A 17,897-nucleotide genomic window follows, 5' to 3' on the forward strand; every position below is an offset into this window, starting at 1 on the left:
CCTGATGTCATTTTTGGAGATGCGCCTTTCGGCGGAGCATTTGGCCGCCGAGCATTGTCCGGCGGATCATAGGTCATCATTCCAGCATGATGAAAAGGCTACTCCGTTCGTCCGTGCTCATGTCCATAGGTATATACTTCGAGATCAAGGAGGTGGCCGCCTGCTCCAATGCCGTATGGTTACCATGCAAAACCCATAGATCGATGCACCTTTTACTCCTCGAATCCCCCACCCAAGCCACGCCAACCCCATCAAGGTCATATCGTTCCTTATCACCCATCGCCATTAACATGCTCTGCAAAATACATCGCCTCGTCTGTCGTCCCTCATAAACGATGGAAACAGTTCATCGTCACTCGTCATCCGCATCTGCTTTCGCAGCGTCGCTGTCATCAACAACCTTGGCTTTGGACTTCCTTCTCCGACTACGTCCACCATTGACAGTGGCCACGGTTGATGTCTTGTCCTCGATCGCTTCTGGGTCAGGCGAGGTTGGTGGGGATGAGAAAGTTCCCATATCTTCTTCCATTTTCTCCTTCAAAGCCCTGAGACCTGCGATCTCATCTTCTTTGGACTTCAATTCGGCTTGCAGCGCTGTAAGCTCCCGAGCAGCTTGCTCGGATTGTTGCTTGAATTCTTGCTCTCGACCCTCGAGGTGCTTGGCTGCCTCTTCCTTCGAGGACTCCGTCAATGTCTTCAGCGCCTCAATCTCTTCTTTTAAAGAATTAAGCTTAGCCTCGCTGTCTTTTAGCTGCTCCTCGGCTTCATCCTTTCTCGTGGTCAGTTCTTGGATGACTTGCTCTCTGGCGTCCAAATCTTCCGACATCTTGCCGATGTCAATTGCTTGAGCCTTGAGGGCCTCGAGCTCGATTTCGAGCTCTTTCAACTGACCATTGGACTCATCCTCAGCCTTCTTGGCAGCCTCGAGGTTTGCTTCCGTCTCCTTGAGCTGGCCTTCGAGTTCCGACTTGGAGGCAAGGGCAGCGCTCAGGTCTGCTTCTTTAGCTTCAAGATCCTTCGCTGACTGCTCAGTAACGCTAAGCTTCTCCTGTTGAACAGCCTCAAGTTCTCCCTGGATTTCCGCCAACTTGTCTCTCACTGTTTGAAGCTCTTGCTCAGTATTAGTTCTGTCGTCCTCGGCCTGTTTCACCTTTCCCTCCAACTCGGCCTTAGCGGCCTCGGTTTCCGTAACGCGCTGCTCAGCAGCTGCTGTGGCGCTTTCTGCCTCTCCAAGCTTGGACTCGAGCGAAGCTTTGGCCTCTTCAGCGGTCTCGATTTCCTTCTTGATCTCTGCAAGCGCGTCTTCGGCGGATTTCTGTTCTGCTAAAGCTGCGGCAAGCTTGGCTTCAAGTTCTTCTCTCGCCTTGGCCGCCTCCTCCTCAGCCGCAAGCTGATTAGCTTGCGCGTCGGACAGTTTCTGCTCAAAATCACTGGTTAAGGCATCAGCGTCAGCTTGTGCTTTGGACAGCGCCTCTTGGGCAGCTTTCAGGGCATTCTCTGCCTCAGCAAGCTTCTCATCCATTTCAGTCTTAGATTGGTCTGCATCTGCACGAACCTTTTCTAGCAATTCCTGAGCTTCCTGGTGGGAAGCGTCAGAAGCGGCCAATTTCGCTTCGAGTTCCGCCACAGACGCGGTTGCCTCGTCTTTTGCCTTTTCGAGAGCTTCCTTGGTGGACGAGAGTTCCTGTTGGAGTCCATCGACGGTTGACGCATGATCTTGCTGTAGCTTTTCCACCTCACTCTCCGCTGCCGCTTTGGCACTTGCGGTGGTCTCAAGCCTGTTCGTCAGCTCGTCGTTTGATGCTTGAATTGTTTCCACCTGCGCTTCGAGGGCAGCGGCTTTCTCTTGAACGGCGTTATGTTCGGTCTCCAGTTCGACAAGCTTTTTACACTTCTCCGACAGTTCTTCATTGGTGTCTTGGAGCGATTTCAGCTGTTCTTCAAAACTAGCAAGTTTCTCTTCTGCGGCATGCAGAGCGGCTTCTGTCTCCTCGAGCTTCCCGCATTTTATTGTCAACTCTTCGTTGGAGGCCTGAAGCACCTTGAGCTGCTCTTCCAGGGCCGCAACCTTCTCTTCTGCGGCGTGCTGACCTGCCTCCACTTCTTCGCATTTCTTTGCTAGTTCTTCCTTGGAGTCCTGGAGCGACTTCACTTCTGTTTCAAGAGCGACACACTTTTCTTCTGCGGAATGTTGACTGGCTTGAGCTTCTTCAAGCTGCTTTTGAGCTTCCGCTTGCGCCTCTTCGAGCTGCTTCTGCGCATCGGCTTGTGCCTTTACTGCTGCTTCAAGCTTTTCCTCCTGCTCCTGCACTGTTGCTTTGGTCTCTTCGAGCTCGGTAGAAAGCTTGGAGCTCTCCGCTTCGAGGGTTTCAACTTTCTCCTCAAGCGCTTTCTTGGCCGTATCGGCAGCTTCGACGTCGTCAGCTAGTTTCGCCTTCTCTGCCTCAAGCTTTGAGATCTCGTCCTTGGCTGCTACTAGTTCTTCGGCATGCTTGGCTTGTTGTGCCTCAAACTGTTCTGCATCGGCCTGCTTCGACTCGGTAATGGAAGCAATCTCGGCCTCAAGCGACTTGGTCTGCTCCTTTAAGGCGGCGATATTTTCCAATGCCTCTTCTAGAGAAGCTTGCGACGTTTGATGAGAGTTCGAAGCCTCTTCAAGGTCTCGGGTGAGCTGCTCATTGTGCTCTTTCGTCGCTGCATGGTCCGAAGTCTCTGACGCAAGACTTTCTTTCAACGTCTCGATCTCGGCAAGGACAGATTTATGCATGTCTTCCGCCTCAGCGGCACGCGCTTCTGCTTCCTTCTGTCTCTCTTCCGCCTCCGTCGCAGTAGCCCTATGCTGTTCTAGGTTCTGGAGGGCCGTGGCATGCTTCTCTTCTGCATCAATAGCGCGAGCTTCAGCTTCTTTCTGTTTCTCCTCCGCCTCGGTTGCGGCGGCCCTATGCTCTTCCAGCTCCTGAAGTACAGAGGCGTGTTTCTCGTCGGCTTCAGCAGCGCGTGCTTCGGCCTCAGCCACAGAAGCCTTATGCTGTTCAAGCTCCTCGAGCGTGGCTGCGTGTTTCTCCTCCGCCTCCGCAGCGCGCCCTTCAGATTCTTTCAATTTTTCTTCTGCTTCCGTGACAGCGGCAGCATGTTGATCCCGCTCCTGGAGTGCGGCGGCGTGTCTCTCTTCCGCCCCAATAGCACGCGCTTCTGCTTCCTTGTGCCTTCCTTCTGCCTCAGTCACAGCAGCAAGATGGCGGTCGATGTCGCTAAGCAGGCCCGCAGAACGTTCTTTTTCGGCCTGATGATCTTCTTTGAGCTGAGCATACCCCTCGAGTTCCTCCGCGAGTTGGGCAAGCCGTGACTCGGCCGCAGCCAAGCTCTCTTTGGTTCCTTCAATCTGACTTTCCAGCTCTGCGACTTTGGCTTGGGCGCTCTCCAATTCCTGTTTGGAAGACTCGTGGTCCTCCTTGAGTTGTTCATGATCTTCAAGTGTGGCGGTCAAATGACCGATCTTCGACTCAGCCTCATCGAGATCTCTCTTGCAACCCTCAAGGATTTCCAGCTCTGTTGAAAGGTCCGCAACTTTGGCTTGAATGTCCTCGAGTTCTTGCTTGGATGCTTCATGGTCTGCTTTGAGCTGGTCATGATCTTCAAGTTCGGCATTGAGATGACCAATCTTTGATTCAGCTTCTTCCAATTCTCTCTTGCAAGCATCGAAGGCTTCAAGCTCGGTTGTCAAGTCTGCAACCTTCGCGTGGATGGTCTCGAGCTCTTGTGTTTGAGCTTCATGCTCTGCTTTAAGCTGGGTGTAAGCTTCAAGTTCGGCGGAAAGTTGAGCTACCTGTGCATCGGTAGTTTCTCTTGCTTCCTGCGATGAAGAAAGTTCTGTGGTCAAATCTGTTACTCGAGCATGCGAGCTTTCCAGTTCTTGTTTGCAAGCCTCAAATGCTTCAAGCTCGGTTAGGAGCTGGGCGACTTTCTCTTCGAGGGCAGCTTTTGACGTCGAGTGGTCTTGCAGGTGGTTCGTCAGCTCATCGATCTGATTGCGGGCCCCGGCGAGCTCGTCTTGGACGATCTGATGTACCGACCTGTCGGCTTCCCTGTCCCTAGACGAGGTTTCGAGGGCCTCTTTGGTCGTCGAGAGCTCTGCGGCGTGTGCTTCAAGTTGAGCCTCTAATGAGGCGCGAACGGATGCCAGGTTGGCATTTGCATCTTCCAGTGCTCTTGAGGAGGTGTTTTGCAGGTCCTCGTATCGTTTGGTGTGATCTTCGATGCTCACCTCGGCATTTTGCAACCCTGATTGGACAGTGCTCAATTCCTCCGTGAGGGAAGTAATCTGAGATTCGAGCTCGGCTCGCAGGGTGGCATTTGCTTTCTCCGTCTCTTCCAGAGCGGTTGTTGAGGCCAGTTGAACGGTTTTTAGCGACTCAGTGGTCTCGACAATGGCGGCCTTGGCCACTTCGAGGTCGGTATTTAGAGAAGCGATTTCGGTGCGCAGTGCAGAAACCTCATTTTCGTAGGTTATCTTCAACCGCTCATTTGCTGAGCTAGAGTCCGAGAGCTGTTGGGACAGAATGGCGACCCGTGACCTGTATTTGTGGTGTAGGCTTTCCAAAGCCGCTTGGTGTTCACGATTACACTCTTCTTTGACGAATTCCCGTTCCGCTTTCTGGGCATCTCTAATCTGCTGCACGACGACCGCCACCATGGTCTCCTCCAATGACGCTTTCAGCCGCCGCAGTGCAGCTTCTTTCTCCCTGTAACGTCTTTCCATCTTCTGTGTATTTTTCTCCAACGTCGTCAGCTCCTGGTCCTGAGACATAACCATCTCCCTGGCTTCCTCGAGATTTTGGCGACATTGTTGCAGTTCACCCTGAAGGACTTCAATCTCGGACAGCGGACGTTGGCTCGACTCGGGTATGACTGGGGTTTCCTCAGACTCGGAGACTGGTGAGTCTGGATGAAAGAAACGGTTATATACCCGCCGCAGACTTGAGGAGCGTTTGGTGGCTCCGGTAGGTCGGGCTCTCGTCTGGGACAGTCGTCGTAAACGTTTCTCGGATGCCATGGTGTCAAGGAGGGTGGAAGGGGCGGTGCTGCAGTGTAACTAAGTATTGTGCGGTGGAGAAGGGATTTGACGAAGAGGCGGTGACACTGAGATAGCTTCAGGTGTGCGTCTTGCGTCTGCGTCTGCACCTGCGGGAGAATTTTAAGCGAGCATGAGGATGAGAAAACTCTGTAGAGGTGAGGGCCGGTGAGATACTTGAAGACGACAATATTGCACTCATTTTGGAAAACCTATGGTCGGGTAGCGTGACAGTCTTTTGGTTTGTAGCATAAGGCATTGAGTCAACCATTGTGGATTCATCGGGCAGCAAGGTACAAACGAAGAAGCGGTAGAATGAGGCTAGGACACGTCGCGGAGGATTAACGGCTCGCTTAAGGGGCCCGCGGTGGTGATAGGGCGCATTGCTGGAGCTGCTGGTTTATCGCTGGATTCTTGTTGGGCCAGCGAATATCTGGCTATGTTTGTCTGGGTGTGCGCATGTGACGAGAAAACTGGGCTGTTGGGTGACTGCGGCAAAGAGGAGAGGATGATTTGTAGAGGAAGATGAGGATGAAGAACTGCAATTGCTCGAGGTGATTGCCATGGTGCTCAGGTATGTACTCGGTATGTCACTATTATTACATGTGCGAAGCCTTCCCAGGGATCTACAGAGGGATCTGCGGAGGGGTCCAGGGGTCCAGGGGTCCAGGGGTCCAGTGCTTCGGACACTTAACTACAGTACAAGCTACCCGGCAGCTGCCGCTCTGGTGGGGGGAGGTGCTAGGGGCCAGGGCCGAGGCCCGGGGGGGGGGAGAAGGGGTGTACTTGTAGGGTCCGGGGGCCAGGGCCTGCTTCTGGCGTGGCTTGAGCTAAGTTGGCCAAAGGCTGGTACAGTAGGCGCGGGCCGGTGCCTGACGTTGCGTGAACTTCAGTTAAAGTTTTGGCTTTGCGAGCCCCCCAAGTTCAGAGTTGCCCCTGTCCTGCCCTGTCCAACGTGCCGTGCACCGTCCTCCACACCACGACGACAGCCATCACGACCGGACTGAAAAAAGACACTCATCCTAGGCATCAATTGTTGCCATCCAGCGCATCATGTCAGAATCTGGCTCAGTCCGGCATTTCTTCTGATTCAGGACAGGTCCTCATCATGTGCCCATCTTTGGCTGCTTCACTGCTTCACTCCACATCAAACAACAGAACAAATCACATCGCCTACATCCACATGGGCGAGCACGATTGGGCGCATGGTTTTCAAGCTGGATTTCTGCCCAAGCCCTTCATCCGTCATGTCTTGTGAGTCACACACACACGGTTCGGTGTTGGTGGTGATCACGCTCTCCCAGCTGTTCCAACATTCACCACTTGAGGTGCAGAGAGTGCATCGTACTCTGATCTGAAATGCTTGCATATATTTGTTCATTTTGCCAAGTCCATCGGAAACGAAGCTGATGTCCCTCATAAAGCTTTACCCTTTATTTCATCCTAGTCCACCGCTAATCATAATCGAGAGGCAGCCCAAACAGCCTGATGGCATTGCGGTACCCGATATCTCTCCAGTTCTCGTCGGATATGGGCACTGTCTCGAACCAGGCCCTCATCTCGGCGATCGACTCGTAGGGGTAGTCCACGGCAAACATGATATTCTCAACCCGCGACTCGGCCATTAGGTTCATGAGGGCCGCCGTCCTAGGCATCCCGCTGGTGTTAGGGAGGATGTTCTGCTGGAAGTAGTCCTGGAAACGCTTTTTCTTTGGGCCTTGGGCCTCTAGGAAGAGAATGAAGGTCAGTACCGTTTGGATCGGGAAACCTGAATTATCGCGGTGGCAGCAAGGCAGTCTTTTGCGCGACTCTCCGGGAGACGGAGAACTAGCCAACTCCATGACACTTACCGGTGGTATAAAGCCTGAACGTCGTGTCCGTCCTCGGCAGGATCCAAGATAACCCTTCGCCCATATGACCCAGACAGATCTTCAACCTAGGAAACCGATCAAAAACGCCACTATACATCAGTCTGAGGACGTGCTCCACCGTCTCCCTGCCAAAGCCATATGGGGCGCCATGAAAGATGGGCATATCCTCCAACACTTTAATGTTACTGGCCAATGGCACACGGGGGTGAATAAAGATGGGCTTCTGCAACCGCTCAGAGACTTCCCACAGTTTCTCGAACTGCTGATGATCAAGGTACAGCCCCTGAGCGGGATCCGAGGTGTTTGTGAAACCATTGATCATGGCCCCTACAAAGCCATACTCTGTGACACAGCGTTCAAGTTCCGCCGCCGCGGCCTCGCCGCTCTGAGTCGGGAGAGTCGCAAAGGCGAAGAATCGATCCGGATACCGTTGGCAGTAGTTCTCGTAGACGAACTGGTTCGACTTGCGACACCACTCGAGCTGCTCGTCCAGCTTCAGGAACGCTTGGGCCGTCGGTTGGTTCATGGAGATGATTTGCGCGCCAATATTGTTGGCGTCCATGATCTTGACGCGCAGTTCGATGTCGCCTAGTCGGTCTTTGAGACCGGCTACATACGACGGCTTGAATTTCCCAAAGGTGGATGAAATCGCTGGGGTTGGGTATGGCGATACCGCGTGCTCTTCTAGACATACTAGACGGGCCTGTTTCCGCGACTGGAGAATGGGCGTGAACTCGGACTCGGGCCGTCCTTCGAGGACGAGAGTGTTCTTGCGCAAGGACGTCGTTGCTTCTCCCATGGTTCCTGGGCGATTTGGACGGATCACTCCGCTCTCCTCCTACAATACTGCTCTTGTAGCGCAAAACGGAGTCGAGAGCTGAAACGCTGCAAGAGTAAACGAGCTGCTTGATACCCTTCCCTCTTCAAAGCTTTGTTGAACGATGACTTCTCAGGAATGCTAGGATGGCCTGACTAACCATCTATTATTCACTTCGCATTGGGGGTAGACATCTGTCGCACACTGTGAGTTTGAATGTGGTTATGTAAAGACGGTGCTGGGTATAGCCCGGGTGCTTCGGCACGCGATCCCGACGTGCGTGGCTCTCAGTGGCTCTGGAGATAGTGGATTGGACTGACTGACTGACTGACTGACTGACAAAAATTTCCTCACTGTCAAGAATGCCATCACTGAGAGCCACGGCAATGTTCATGGCTTCTCTTCGTGCCTATGCCTCCTCATGTCAAATGGAAAAATCTGTGCGCGGATGTATAATTATGGATACGCTCAAGGCCGAGAATTCACCTGGACGTATGACAGGACTCGAACTTCGTTGGTGCCGATATATATATATCACGAGCTAATGATTGCAAAATAGAAGTATGGAGCGTATGCTTGACGCAGGCCAACTACGGTTGCTTGAAAATCCACCATCCCCACCATTCTTCCCATTTCACGATTCTATTCGACTGATATCGGACCCAGCGTCCTGAAAAGTGATCTGTGGTCTCAGCCTGATATCTTTTGCTATGGCATCGCCATCTGACACCTGTGATATGTACAGGAGTAGGGCCCTTCCCTTTTTAGAACGAATTTTGCGCTCAGAGCCATCCCGTGTTTCGTTTGATATCCCACCCTAGGTGCTGTTCTAAGACTGCTGGATTCTGGGATATCAGTGGGAGAGCAAGCCGCGAGAAGAAGACATCTCACCGATTTTGCTAGCTCCGGAATGTCCAAGATGGCACCGCCATTAATCAAATAATATGCCAGTGTTGTCGGACCCCAAAAAGGTCATGACGGACAAGCCAAAATGACTGAGCAAGGCCTCCTCAGGCCAAAGGTGGTCTTGCATACTATGCCCTCCCCCGGGGTGAAGGTGCCTGAGGCCATCACTCCTTACTAGGTCCTTGAGAAGATTCGGTACCTTCTGATGACATGACCACGTTCATGATCTGGAATATAAACGCGAATTCGGAGGCTTCCACACTCAACTATCACCCAAAGGGAGGCTGATGGTGGCCCCTGAACAACATCGCAATTGATCAAGCCATCTTGAAGCAACACAATATTCAAAATATCGCTTTTGTTGAAGGGTCCGTAGACAAACAGAGCACAACCATCATCCCATTCCGAACATGCCTTGGTTCATGTATTGAAAATCATCCGGCAAGTCAAAAAGGCTTTCCAAAGTCGCATTCGGCCATGCGAAGCTGTTGTAAATCGAGAAGTCTCGTGGAAATTGCTCGGACGACGGATTGAGAGTAGTAGTTGTAGTATTGTTGCTGTGGGCCCCAATGCTATACTGGGCCATGCCGACAGCCGGATTTAGACCATTTGAGGGGACCACCACGCCTTCGGCCTGCAAAGGGTTGGCAGTTCTTATATTTGCGCCGCCCAGGTTCATGCTTACACGGTCAACCTGCAACACTCTTGCGTTCATCGCTTCCGATGATTGCATCGACGAATTTTCTGGAGACCCTAGAACAATCATCGGGCTCTCATCGCTGTTGTTCCAGACGCGCAGGTGCTGGTCTCTCGCCTCGTACAGATGTGTGATCAAATCATGCATTTTGCCTGATGCCACGGCCCATGGCTCCATCTCTTTCATCAAGCGCAGAGTGGTCTGGACTTGCCTATGACATTCGTCTCGAATTTGTCGAACTTGGTCTTTGACGCTGCCTGGATGCCTAAACCCTAGATGATGAACAGCGTCGGTCTGTGAATGGCCTTGGTCGCTGCCATCCTCCCGGAACACATACAAGCTGAGAAGAGGGACCATGCAAATTTGCAACAGATACCACGTCGACGGCCAGGCAATGTATTGGTTCGGCAGTTCCGAAGACCTTGTTTTCACCGAATCAATGGTTTCCCCGGACAGCGTCAGACACTTTCGTACACACAATCGCTGGTCCGACGTAAGCCCGCCAAAGGGGATCCGATGGAGGACGGCCTCCATAAGGCTGGGTCGGTATAGCAACATCCTGAGATTGAGGTAGCGCCATCTAATGGTCAAAAACGGTTGCACAAAGCGTTCCGAACTGGACGGCTCTGATATGGCAGAGCTACTCATTCCCACCAGTTTGTGAAAGTAGGCCGGTAAAGCTTCGTACCAATCCACCAGGTGTGCATCGAGGCTGAGTAATTCGGCGAACGGCACTGTGTTCGATGTCATCAATCGGCTCTGGATCTCTGTCATGATACGCGAGAATCCGATGGTTATGACCAAAGTAGAGGAAGGAGATGAGACTTCCACAACATCATTCCCCTGTTGACGATCGCAGCGATCAGCTAGATGACAATTGGTAGCCAAGAATGGGGGGCTCTTCACGTAAGAGCCGAGGACTTACATCTTGCCCGACCTCTCGGGGATATTTGACTTCGCTTTCAAATATTTTAGTATCCAATGTACGGCCCAAGGTTACAGCTTCGGCCGAATCCAGGACCACGAGGTTCCACCAGATTTTCCGCCTCAGTTCTTGATGCTCAGCAGATTGGTTGCTGTTGGGTTGCTCCTTATGAAGGCCCAAAGCGTACGCCATGCGAAACGCTGCTCCAAGAAGCGCAGACGCAAGATTCGGCCGATTTCGGTAATGGTTATACCAGCCAGCCATCAGAATCAGAGCCTGCAACGTTTCGAAGCTCTTGTTTCCAAGGCCCTCTACGTCCAGATGGGATTTTGCTGCATGATAATAGCTGAGGTGTTCTCTGGAGTCGGTCCTCGTGCTTCCAATGGAACCTAGCGCCAACACCATGTTGAAAAGACAAAGCCATGGAGGGTCATTTCGAGTTCCAGCAGAGGCAACATTTCTGAATTCGGCCTGATCAAGAATAGGAGTAGCCGGGTGGATCCAATGGAAATAGGCATCGATCAAAGCGCCAATCCTCTCGGTCATTTGGAGAGACGGCGGGGTCCTGTGGCTGACCTCTGGAGACCGATACGATGTACTTCGTTGGCTGGTTGTAGGACTTTGGGTAGGTTGTTGTTGACCCACCGACTCAGGGGCAATTCTGAGTATGGTGCGGAACATCTGCATTGTTGAGGACGGACCAACATAGGACGACGGTTGATTGGACATTGCCGAGAGAGCATTCACATCGTCACCGGCCTCGGAGGAAGCATCGTCCTGCTGCTGGGAGTCCAGACCAGCACCGGTAGTCGTGTCATCTTGGTCCATCTGATTGTCGCGGCTATCTTGGGATCTGGCCTCGACAGGGAGGAGGGTAACGGCAAGACTCCCTCGACTGGGTCCATCTTGGGATGTATTGCCCTCGAATGATAAGCCGATCTGTTGGAGTAATTCCTCGCGAGAGAGACCGCTGAGGATATCAATAGATGGCGATGGGAACAACTTTGCTAGAATATCGGTCGTGGTCTCGAGGCGTTGGCGAACAGACTCGAAATTTCTTGTTCTGGGTTACTAATTGTTCCATGGCTTGGACTCGGCGAATGCATCAGTTGGAAACTCACTTTCGACTGAGAACAAGCGCAGGTCGCGAAAAGGTATATATGCATCTTTCAGGTTGCTTGTACCATCGACAAGAATAGCACGGATGCGTGCCGTCGCATTTGGTCTTCCTTCGCTTGCATTCCGCACATGCTGTTTTAATTCGGGCATCTCTTGGCCCAGACTGATGCGCAAGAGTCCTAGGAGTCGTGCGAGTCTCGATGAGCGCAAACTCGTGCTGCATGAGAGGCTGGTTTGTTTGCATTGTGACAGCTCAGATCATAAGGATAGCCTGGATTGACCGTGAAGAGAGCGCCCAATAGCGGCATTCCTCGGGAACATAGCCGGATCTGGGGAGACAACCTCACTCTCTTCCACAGAATCCGCTACATTTGGATCGCTGCCAAGGGCGGTTCCAGAGCTACAATGAGCGAGACGTACTTTCCGTTGTGAAGAGTTGCTGTAGCTTGAAACGCATAAGCGAACCAAGATTGCTCGAGCTTGAAGTGGGAGAAAAGTGGATGTTTCGTGTGGCCGGCTAATACACTGGCTAATTGGGCTTAGCTCCAACATGTGACATGCCAGCTAACCGAGAAAGGAAGGGGATGGGTCTCTTATCCTTAACCGCCTTATCAACAACAGGATCCCCGCACTGATCACATTCGTCCTCGGCAGTAGATACCAGCTGCTGCGCTTAATTAAATAGTAGATCCTCTGATCCTCCTGATGATCTCCGGTCACTCACCGGGGCACAGGGGAATTTCTCCAACATGTCGGTGTTTCCCTTTGGTTCTTCAACAGAAAGTCCTTTTCTCAAGATTCGCTTGAGATGGCAAGGGAACCCCTCACTGATGGTCCACTCTCATCTATCTATCCAATCAATCCGATCACCACGACATACTCATGAGGTATCTCCGCGTGGTCACGAGCCGCAAAATCCGGGGAAAGGGTCGAGCGATAGATGTTGATCCAGGCCGTTGGGGACACGGAGGTCGCATCCCGGAGGCATGCCGTGGATCCGTGTCCTTATCAAGCGGGTCGGAACCGTCGCAAGGACGTTTGCCTCCAGCATGTGGTAGCACCTTTCTCACTTCTATACTATCGAACAGCTTCAGATAAGTGAACTGCTACCGTTACCACGGTGGCAACCTCTTATCTTGATGTTTCGAGCTACTATCGAACAGATAGACAGCTTGACTGTCTTCTTGACCGAAGTCAAGACTCCCGCCATTCCCACCTTTTATTGAGGGTTGCCGTTTCCGCTATTGTTTCCAGCGAACTCAGACTTCCAGGAAGTGGTTCAATCAGAGGTGCATCTGACTTCAAGCTCCATCATGTCTTCGACCAAGGATGATACCAAAGGTGAAATCACCAACGTCAAGGAGGAGCAGCATGCAGAATTGTTGGAGCAGGCAAAGATCGCCACTCACATCGAGCACTCGTTGGGGGTCATCGAAGCCGTTAAACTATACCCCATGGCGGTCTTCTGGGCGACGTTATTTGCGTGGTCATTGGTGAGTGCTCCGTACCTCCAAAATCCGTCTGGTTTCTCGGCAGAGCAGACCGCAAGTGAGGACACTGTTCTAACTAGGAAGAATAGGTCATGGTTGGCTATGACTCAGGCTTAATTTATAGCTTCTACGCACTACCCGCATTTATCAAGAAATATGGCACGAACTACGGAGGCGACATTGGCTACGAGGTGTCGGCGAAATGGCAGAACGTCCTCGGCATGGGAACGCCCGTAGGTCAGTTCCTCGGAGCCTTTACAGCTTCATGGCCAATGGAACGATGGGGCCGAAAGAAAGTCTTCTGGGGATCCCTCTTTTTCAGCACCGCTTTCATCTTTCTTCAGATGTTTGCAAACAACATCCATACCTTGGCGGCAGGAGAATTCCTCGCCGGTATCCTTTACGGCACCTACGTCGTCCTGGCACCAACATACGCGTCCGAGGTGTGTCCCTTGGCTCTCCGCGGGATTCTCAATGCCGGAATGAATCTCGCCTATGTTATTGGACAGTTTGTTGCTTCCGGGGTCGGCAAAGGGTTCTCGGAAAGGATTGACCAATGGGCATACCGCATCCCCTTTGCCATCCAGTGGATCTGGATCCCCATTCTAGCACTAGGTCTCTTCTTTGCTCCGGAGAGCCCTTGGTGGCTGGTGCGCAAAGGCCGCGTCGACGAGGCCGAGAAGGCTTTGAGACGACTCGCCCGGGAGTCGCCCAAGGTCGACATCAAAGCCACGCTCGCAAACATCGAAGCGACTACGATGCACGAGATCGAAGTGGAAAAGGACACAACCTTTTTCGAATGCTTTCGAGCATCGAGTCGTGCTCGCACCGAGGTCGCCATCATGGTCCAGATTTTCCAGGTCATCACTGGCATTTCCCTGATTGGCTATGCCGTTTATTTCTTCACCCTGGCCGGCCTGCCAGTCAGCGCTTCTTTCGACATGGGTGTCGGCAACACGGCGATTGGCTTCGTGGCCACTTGCTGCTCCTGGGTCTTCATGTCCTTCTTCGGCAGGCGGACCATCTATATGTATGGTGTGGGGATGATGGCCGTCTCTCTTTTCATCATTGGCATCCTAGACTGCGTTCCGCATTACACCTCGCGCCCAGGTCTGGCCTGGGCACAAGCCGCCCTGCTCGACATCCTGACATTCCTGTTCCAGGGGACGGTGGGACCCATCAACTTTGTCATCTTCGCAGAGATCGGCGCAACTCGTCTGCGGTCGCAAACAGTCGCTTTGGCCACGAGCAGCGGCTCCATCGCCCAGATCATCATGACCGTCGTGGTTCCGTACATGCTTAATGCCTCCTCGGGCAACTGGAGGGGTAAAACCGGGTTCTTCTTCGGCGGGCTCAGCACCATCGCCACGATCTGGTGTTTCTTCCGCCTACCCGAGACAAAGGGACGTACGTACGAGGAACTCGACTACATGTTCGAGGCCGGGGTTCCGGCGCGGAAATTCAAGGACTTTAAGATCCCCGAGGGACGAGAAGTCGAAGTTTGAGGGCCATGTCGACAGGGCGCGTTGGTGTCGCAGGTGATACCATGTCGATAAATACCGAGGATGGCACGTTGGGAGGAGTCTTGTCCACATGTAATGCAATCGAGATATAGCCGCACTTTCTCAACCCCAGCCAGGCACTTCTTTCCATATTCTAGGCAATACAAGCAGCTGCATCGAGTCTCACATGAAAATCTCCCATCAGCCTGTCGCGTCAAAATTGGCACATTTCTGGCGCCAGAGAATATGCCCGCCTCTCCTCGCTCACCTTTCTCGCTCTCTCACTCTTTCTTTCCATCACAACCCCCAACGCCCCCTTCCCTTCTCCTGGCCAGCTGGCCGAAATAGTATAGCACGCCCGAAATCGCGAGGAAATGCATGAATCTGTGCGTATTATCAAAACTCGCCCCTCCGAAAATCCACGACCATAACCTCCTCCACCACGCCCGTCAATACGTCGACGCCAAAGTTCCGGTGCACGGGGTCCTCGTGGACGTACCAGTCGCGGTCGCCCTGGGAGGCGAACTCGAGGACGAAGACGGTGTGGAAGCCTTTGTGTAGTTCCTCGACGCTGACGTCGCGGCCGCCCGTGAAGGAGCGTATGTACGTTTTGTGGGTACCCGGGAGGACACACGTCGACTGCAGCGCGAGGAAGCGGCGTGCGATGTCGGCCCGCGTCGACGGCGGGATGTGGGCGTAGTAACGGAAGTGGACGACGTGGAATATGGACTGCGGGCTGCTGCTGGTGGTGGTGATGTTGGCGTCGATGGCGCTTGTGGTGTTGGTGAGCTCAGGAGAGAGGGAGCCCATTGTCGGTGTTGTCGTCCGTCGTTATTGTTGTGGGTGATTGCAACCTACTAGGGTCAGGCGTCGGGTATTGCACCCGGAGTGTTATTCTGAAGGGGGGAGGTGATAGGAGATGATGTTGTCTTTGAGGACATGAAGTAGTATGATTTCCCGTTCCTCTGAAGCGATCACATTTGTGAACCTGTCCGCCCGTACGTATGGTGGGTGTACATGTAAAGCGCCTCCCTCCCAGGCGAACATCAGACCCTGACCCTGGCGCAACGTGGGTGATGGATGAAGCCTTGCATAGTGCAGCTTACAGAATTCATCCCAGCCACCAGTCACCTCATTTGATCAGTCTTTCAATTCACTCCCAGATTCAGAAGTCGAAACCTGCTTTGTTTTACGAGGTACGGAGAAGAATGTGCCTGGCTCCGTGGCTCCGTGGCTCCGTGGCTCCGTGGCTCCGTGGTCGATCCTGGCAAAAGACACGGATGGGACTGGACCTTCTGCGGGTACATGGACAGCGATAAGTCAGGGTAGTATTCGTCTGGGTGCGTCTTGTGGGTGGATACTATGTGTCAGCTACTGGTCACGCGTACAGAAGTCAAGGCCACTAACCACTCCGCTAGTATATGCGAATGTTCAAATCTAGATTCAAATGCTCCGTGCCTTGAATGGAATTGATGGCGATTGATGGCGGTTGATGCAATGACTAACTATATGCTATTGGATGCTACCACATTTAAACCTCTAAGTCTCCTCTTGCCCTTTCTGAGCATTTTACTCACATCCCTAACTCGTCCCTAGCACTTTTGGGGTTTCCAATTCGGTATCGCATATGAGCCATTTGGGGTGACCATGTTGAAAGTTCCCTCCCATTTCCACGCGTGCAAGAACCAGCCGACGTTGTTCTTCTTGAAGAACTGGCAGTTCTCATCGTATGTCTTCCAGAACGTTGTGTACTGCGGAGTATCAATGTCTTTGCTTCCTTGGTGTAGAACATTGAGTTCCCAAGCCCATTGTGTCTGGGTAAAAGGCAAGCGTTAGCCCTGCAGCAAAAAATTCGAGCGAGAAGGCATCTCACCTCAGAGATTACGAGTGGAACAGGGGTATAGTTCTTGTACCAGTGGACCTGCTCACTGATATAGTTCCATGATCCAGATATGTTGTATCCATGATAGTATGGCATAATATGAGCATGGACAAAGTCGCTTTGCGGAAGGATTTGCTTCCCAGTGGGCCCGAGACCTGGTGCTTGCCCTGCGGTATAATTGCTACACATGATCCCGGGACGGTCCCAATCTTCGCTGATGCCGACTGGGATACCATACGGTCTAACTGCCGCCTTGAAGTTAACGAGGTCATTGATGAAGTTGTCGCCGTCGTCCTGATCACCAATTGGTTCCGTGCCGAATTCGATGCTGTGAAACATGTAGGGTGCAACATCCTTGTAAGTGCTGTTTGAGAGGATCTCAATTATGGAGGTGGCAATTTTCTACCAGTATTCGAGCTGTCGGCGAGATTTAGTCAATGGGCAGTCGTATAAGGGAGTTTCGAACATACTGGATCGCCGTTCAGAGGCCAAGCGACTTGCGCAACAACTCCCATATCATTGGCCACAGCTGCTTTGATGAGGCTCTCCCAAATATAGGTGGTATAGCAATAGGGAAGGTAGACTCTGATCAAGCTTGCGCCGAAATCACGTTTCTGGCGTTGCAAGTCGGCGTTGATGCGGTCAAAGCTGTCATCGTAGCACTCTCCTTCCATAGGATAGGAGAAGCCAAGGAAACCGTATGTCATAGATTGAGGGCACCACCACTCCTTCCTTGTCATGTTGGGTGCCTCGAGGGAGCCATTGAATGAGGCACTTCCAAACGGGAAACAATTCGAATTCTGACCTCGAACTAGCGAAGCAGTGGGAAGACCCCAGACGCAGCTGGCAAAGAAAGCAATAAAGTATACTATCAAGGAAGCGCGCATCTTGTTCGATTCCGACAGACTTACCTTGCGATCTCTTTTTCGGTCCAGCGACGGGTGAGCGTGAGCGCCTTGTACTGGCTGACCGCTACAGTTTTGAGCTTTGTACTTTGTAATCGATAGGCTTTGAGTGTACGGAACATCATCAGGAACGCACTTGCAGTCAAAGGTATCATTGTCCCTTTCCTGCTTGAGTTTGATACCGGGAGACATCCAAGCGCAACTATCAGAAGTTGCACAAGACCCGGACAATCATTGCTGTTCTGGGGTCTGGCAAGTGAGCGACATGGTTTACCAGGGATGAAGCTGTGAACGAAGAACGGAGAAGCTGGAGATAGGAACGAAGACGGAAAATGGTCAATTGGTGACCGGAAAACGATCTTGACGTTCCGTACACGTGATGCGGGATGATGTTGCAGTAGCCGATTGGCCACAACTGCAAGGCTTTCGATCAGCCTTGTGGAAGCATTGGCGAGAAGGACTTACCACTGAGAGCTAAAGGGAAGAAGGGAGATTGATGGCTGAAACTATTGTCAGTCTATTCTATTTGTAGTTGGTAGGTAAGCTTTGTATTCTATTAAATGAGCTCTATCCAAGACATCTGTTGTAAGAGAGGACTCTATTGCAAAGAGGCAGATTGCGCAGTGCCCCTTAAGGGTACAGATATCCTACGAAGAATTCAGCGTATCCGCAATTGAGGCTGTATCAGTCCATTTGATCTTGATAGCCGGTG

The 17,897-nt window shown here is 52.3% G+C and overlaps 6 protein-coding genes across 6 annotated transcripts; 1 reads left to right on the forward strand and 5 right to left on the reverse strand.

Moving 5' to 3' along the window:
- Positions 1-352: 352 nt before the first annotated feature.
- A1O5_06934 (uncharacterized protein) lies at positions 353-5,053 on the reverse strand (the record flags this gene model as incomplete). The annotated part of the gene is made up of 1 exon (XM_007747524.1): positions 353-5,053. One exon carries the CDS (start codon positions 5,051-5,053, stop codon positions 353-355), a length of 4,701 nt encoding a protein of 1,566 aa, XP_007745714.1.
- Positions 5,054-6,525: 1,472 nt separating this feature from the next.
- A1O5_06935 (uncharacterized protein) lies at positions 6,526-7,741 on the reverse strand (the record flags this gene model as incomplete). Its single annotated transcript, XM_007747525.1, has 2 exons — positions 6,526-6,797; positions 6,922-7,741. The coding sequence occupies 2 exons, from the start codon at positions 7,739-7,741 to the stop codon at positions 6,526-6,528; spliced, it is 1,092 nt and encodes a 363-aa protein (XP_007745715.1).
- Positions 7,742-9,059: 1,318 nt separating this feature from the next.
- A1O5_06936 (uncharacterized protein) lies at positions 9,060-11,629 on the reverse strand (the record flags this gene model as incomplete). Its single annotated transcript, XM_007747526.1, has 3 exons — positions 9,060-10,205; positions 10,288-11,344; positions 11,409-11,629. The coding sequence occupies 3 exons, from the start codon at positions 11,627-11,629 to the stop codon at positions 9,060-9,062; spliced, it is 2,424 nt and encodes an 807-aa protein (XP_007745716.1).
- A 1,090-nt stretch (positions 11,630-12,719) lies between these two features.
- On the forward strand, positions 12,720-14,401 carry A1O5_06937 (uncharacterized protein; the record flags this gene model as incomplete). Its single annotated transcript, XM_007747527.1, has 2 exons — positions 12,720-12,899; positions 12,986-14,401. The coding sequence occupies 2 exons, from the start codon at positions 12,720-12,722 to the stop codon at positions 14,399-14,401; spliced, it is 1,596 nt and encodes a 531-aa protein (XP_007745717.1).
- Positions 14,402-14,794: 393 nt separating this feature from the next.
- Positions 14,795-15,208, reverse strand: A1O5_06938 (uncharacterized protein; the record flags this gene model as incomplete). Its single annotated transcript, XM_007747528.1, has 1 exon — positions 14,795-15,208. The coding sequence occupies one exon, from the start codon at positions 15,206-15,208 to the stop codon at positions 14,795-14,797; it is 414 nt and encodes a 137-aa protein (XP_007745718.1).
- A 782-nt stretch (positions 15,209-15,990) lies between these two features.
- On the reverse strand, positions 15,991-17,307 carry A1O5_06939 (uncharacterized protein; the record flags this gene model as incomplete). Its single annotated transcript, XM_007747529.1, has 4 exons — positions 15,991-16,212; positions 16,272-16,682; positions 16,751-17,123; positions 17,192-17,307. The coding sequence occupies 4 exons, from the start codon at positions 17,305-17,307 to the stop codon at positions 15,991-15,993; spliced, it is 1,122 nt and encodes a 373-aa protein (XP_007745719.1).
- Positions 17,308-17,897: the final 590 nt, after the last annotated feature.

Source organism: Cladophialophora psammophila (genome assembly GCF_000585535.1).
Source record: "Cladophialophora psammophila CBS 110553 chromosome Unknown aczJe-supercont1.10, whole genome shotgun sequence".
NCBI classification, from domain to species: Eukaryota; Fungi; Ascomycota; class Eurotiomycetes; order Chaetothyriales; family Herpotrichiellaceae; genus Cladophialophora; species Cladophialophora psammophila.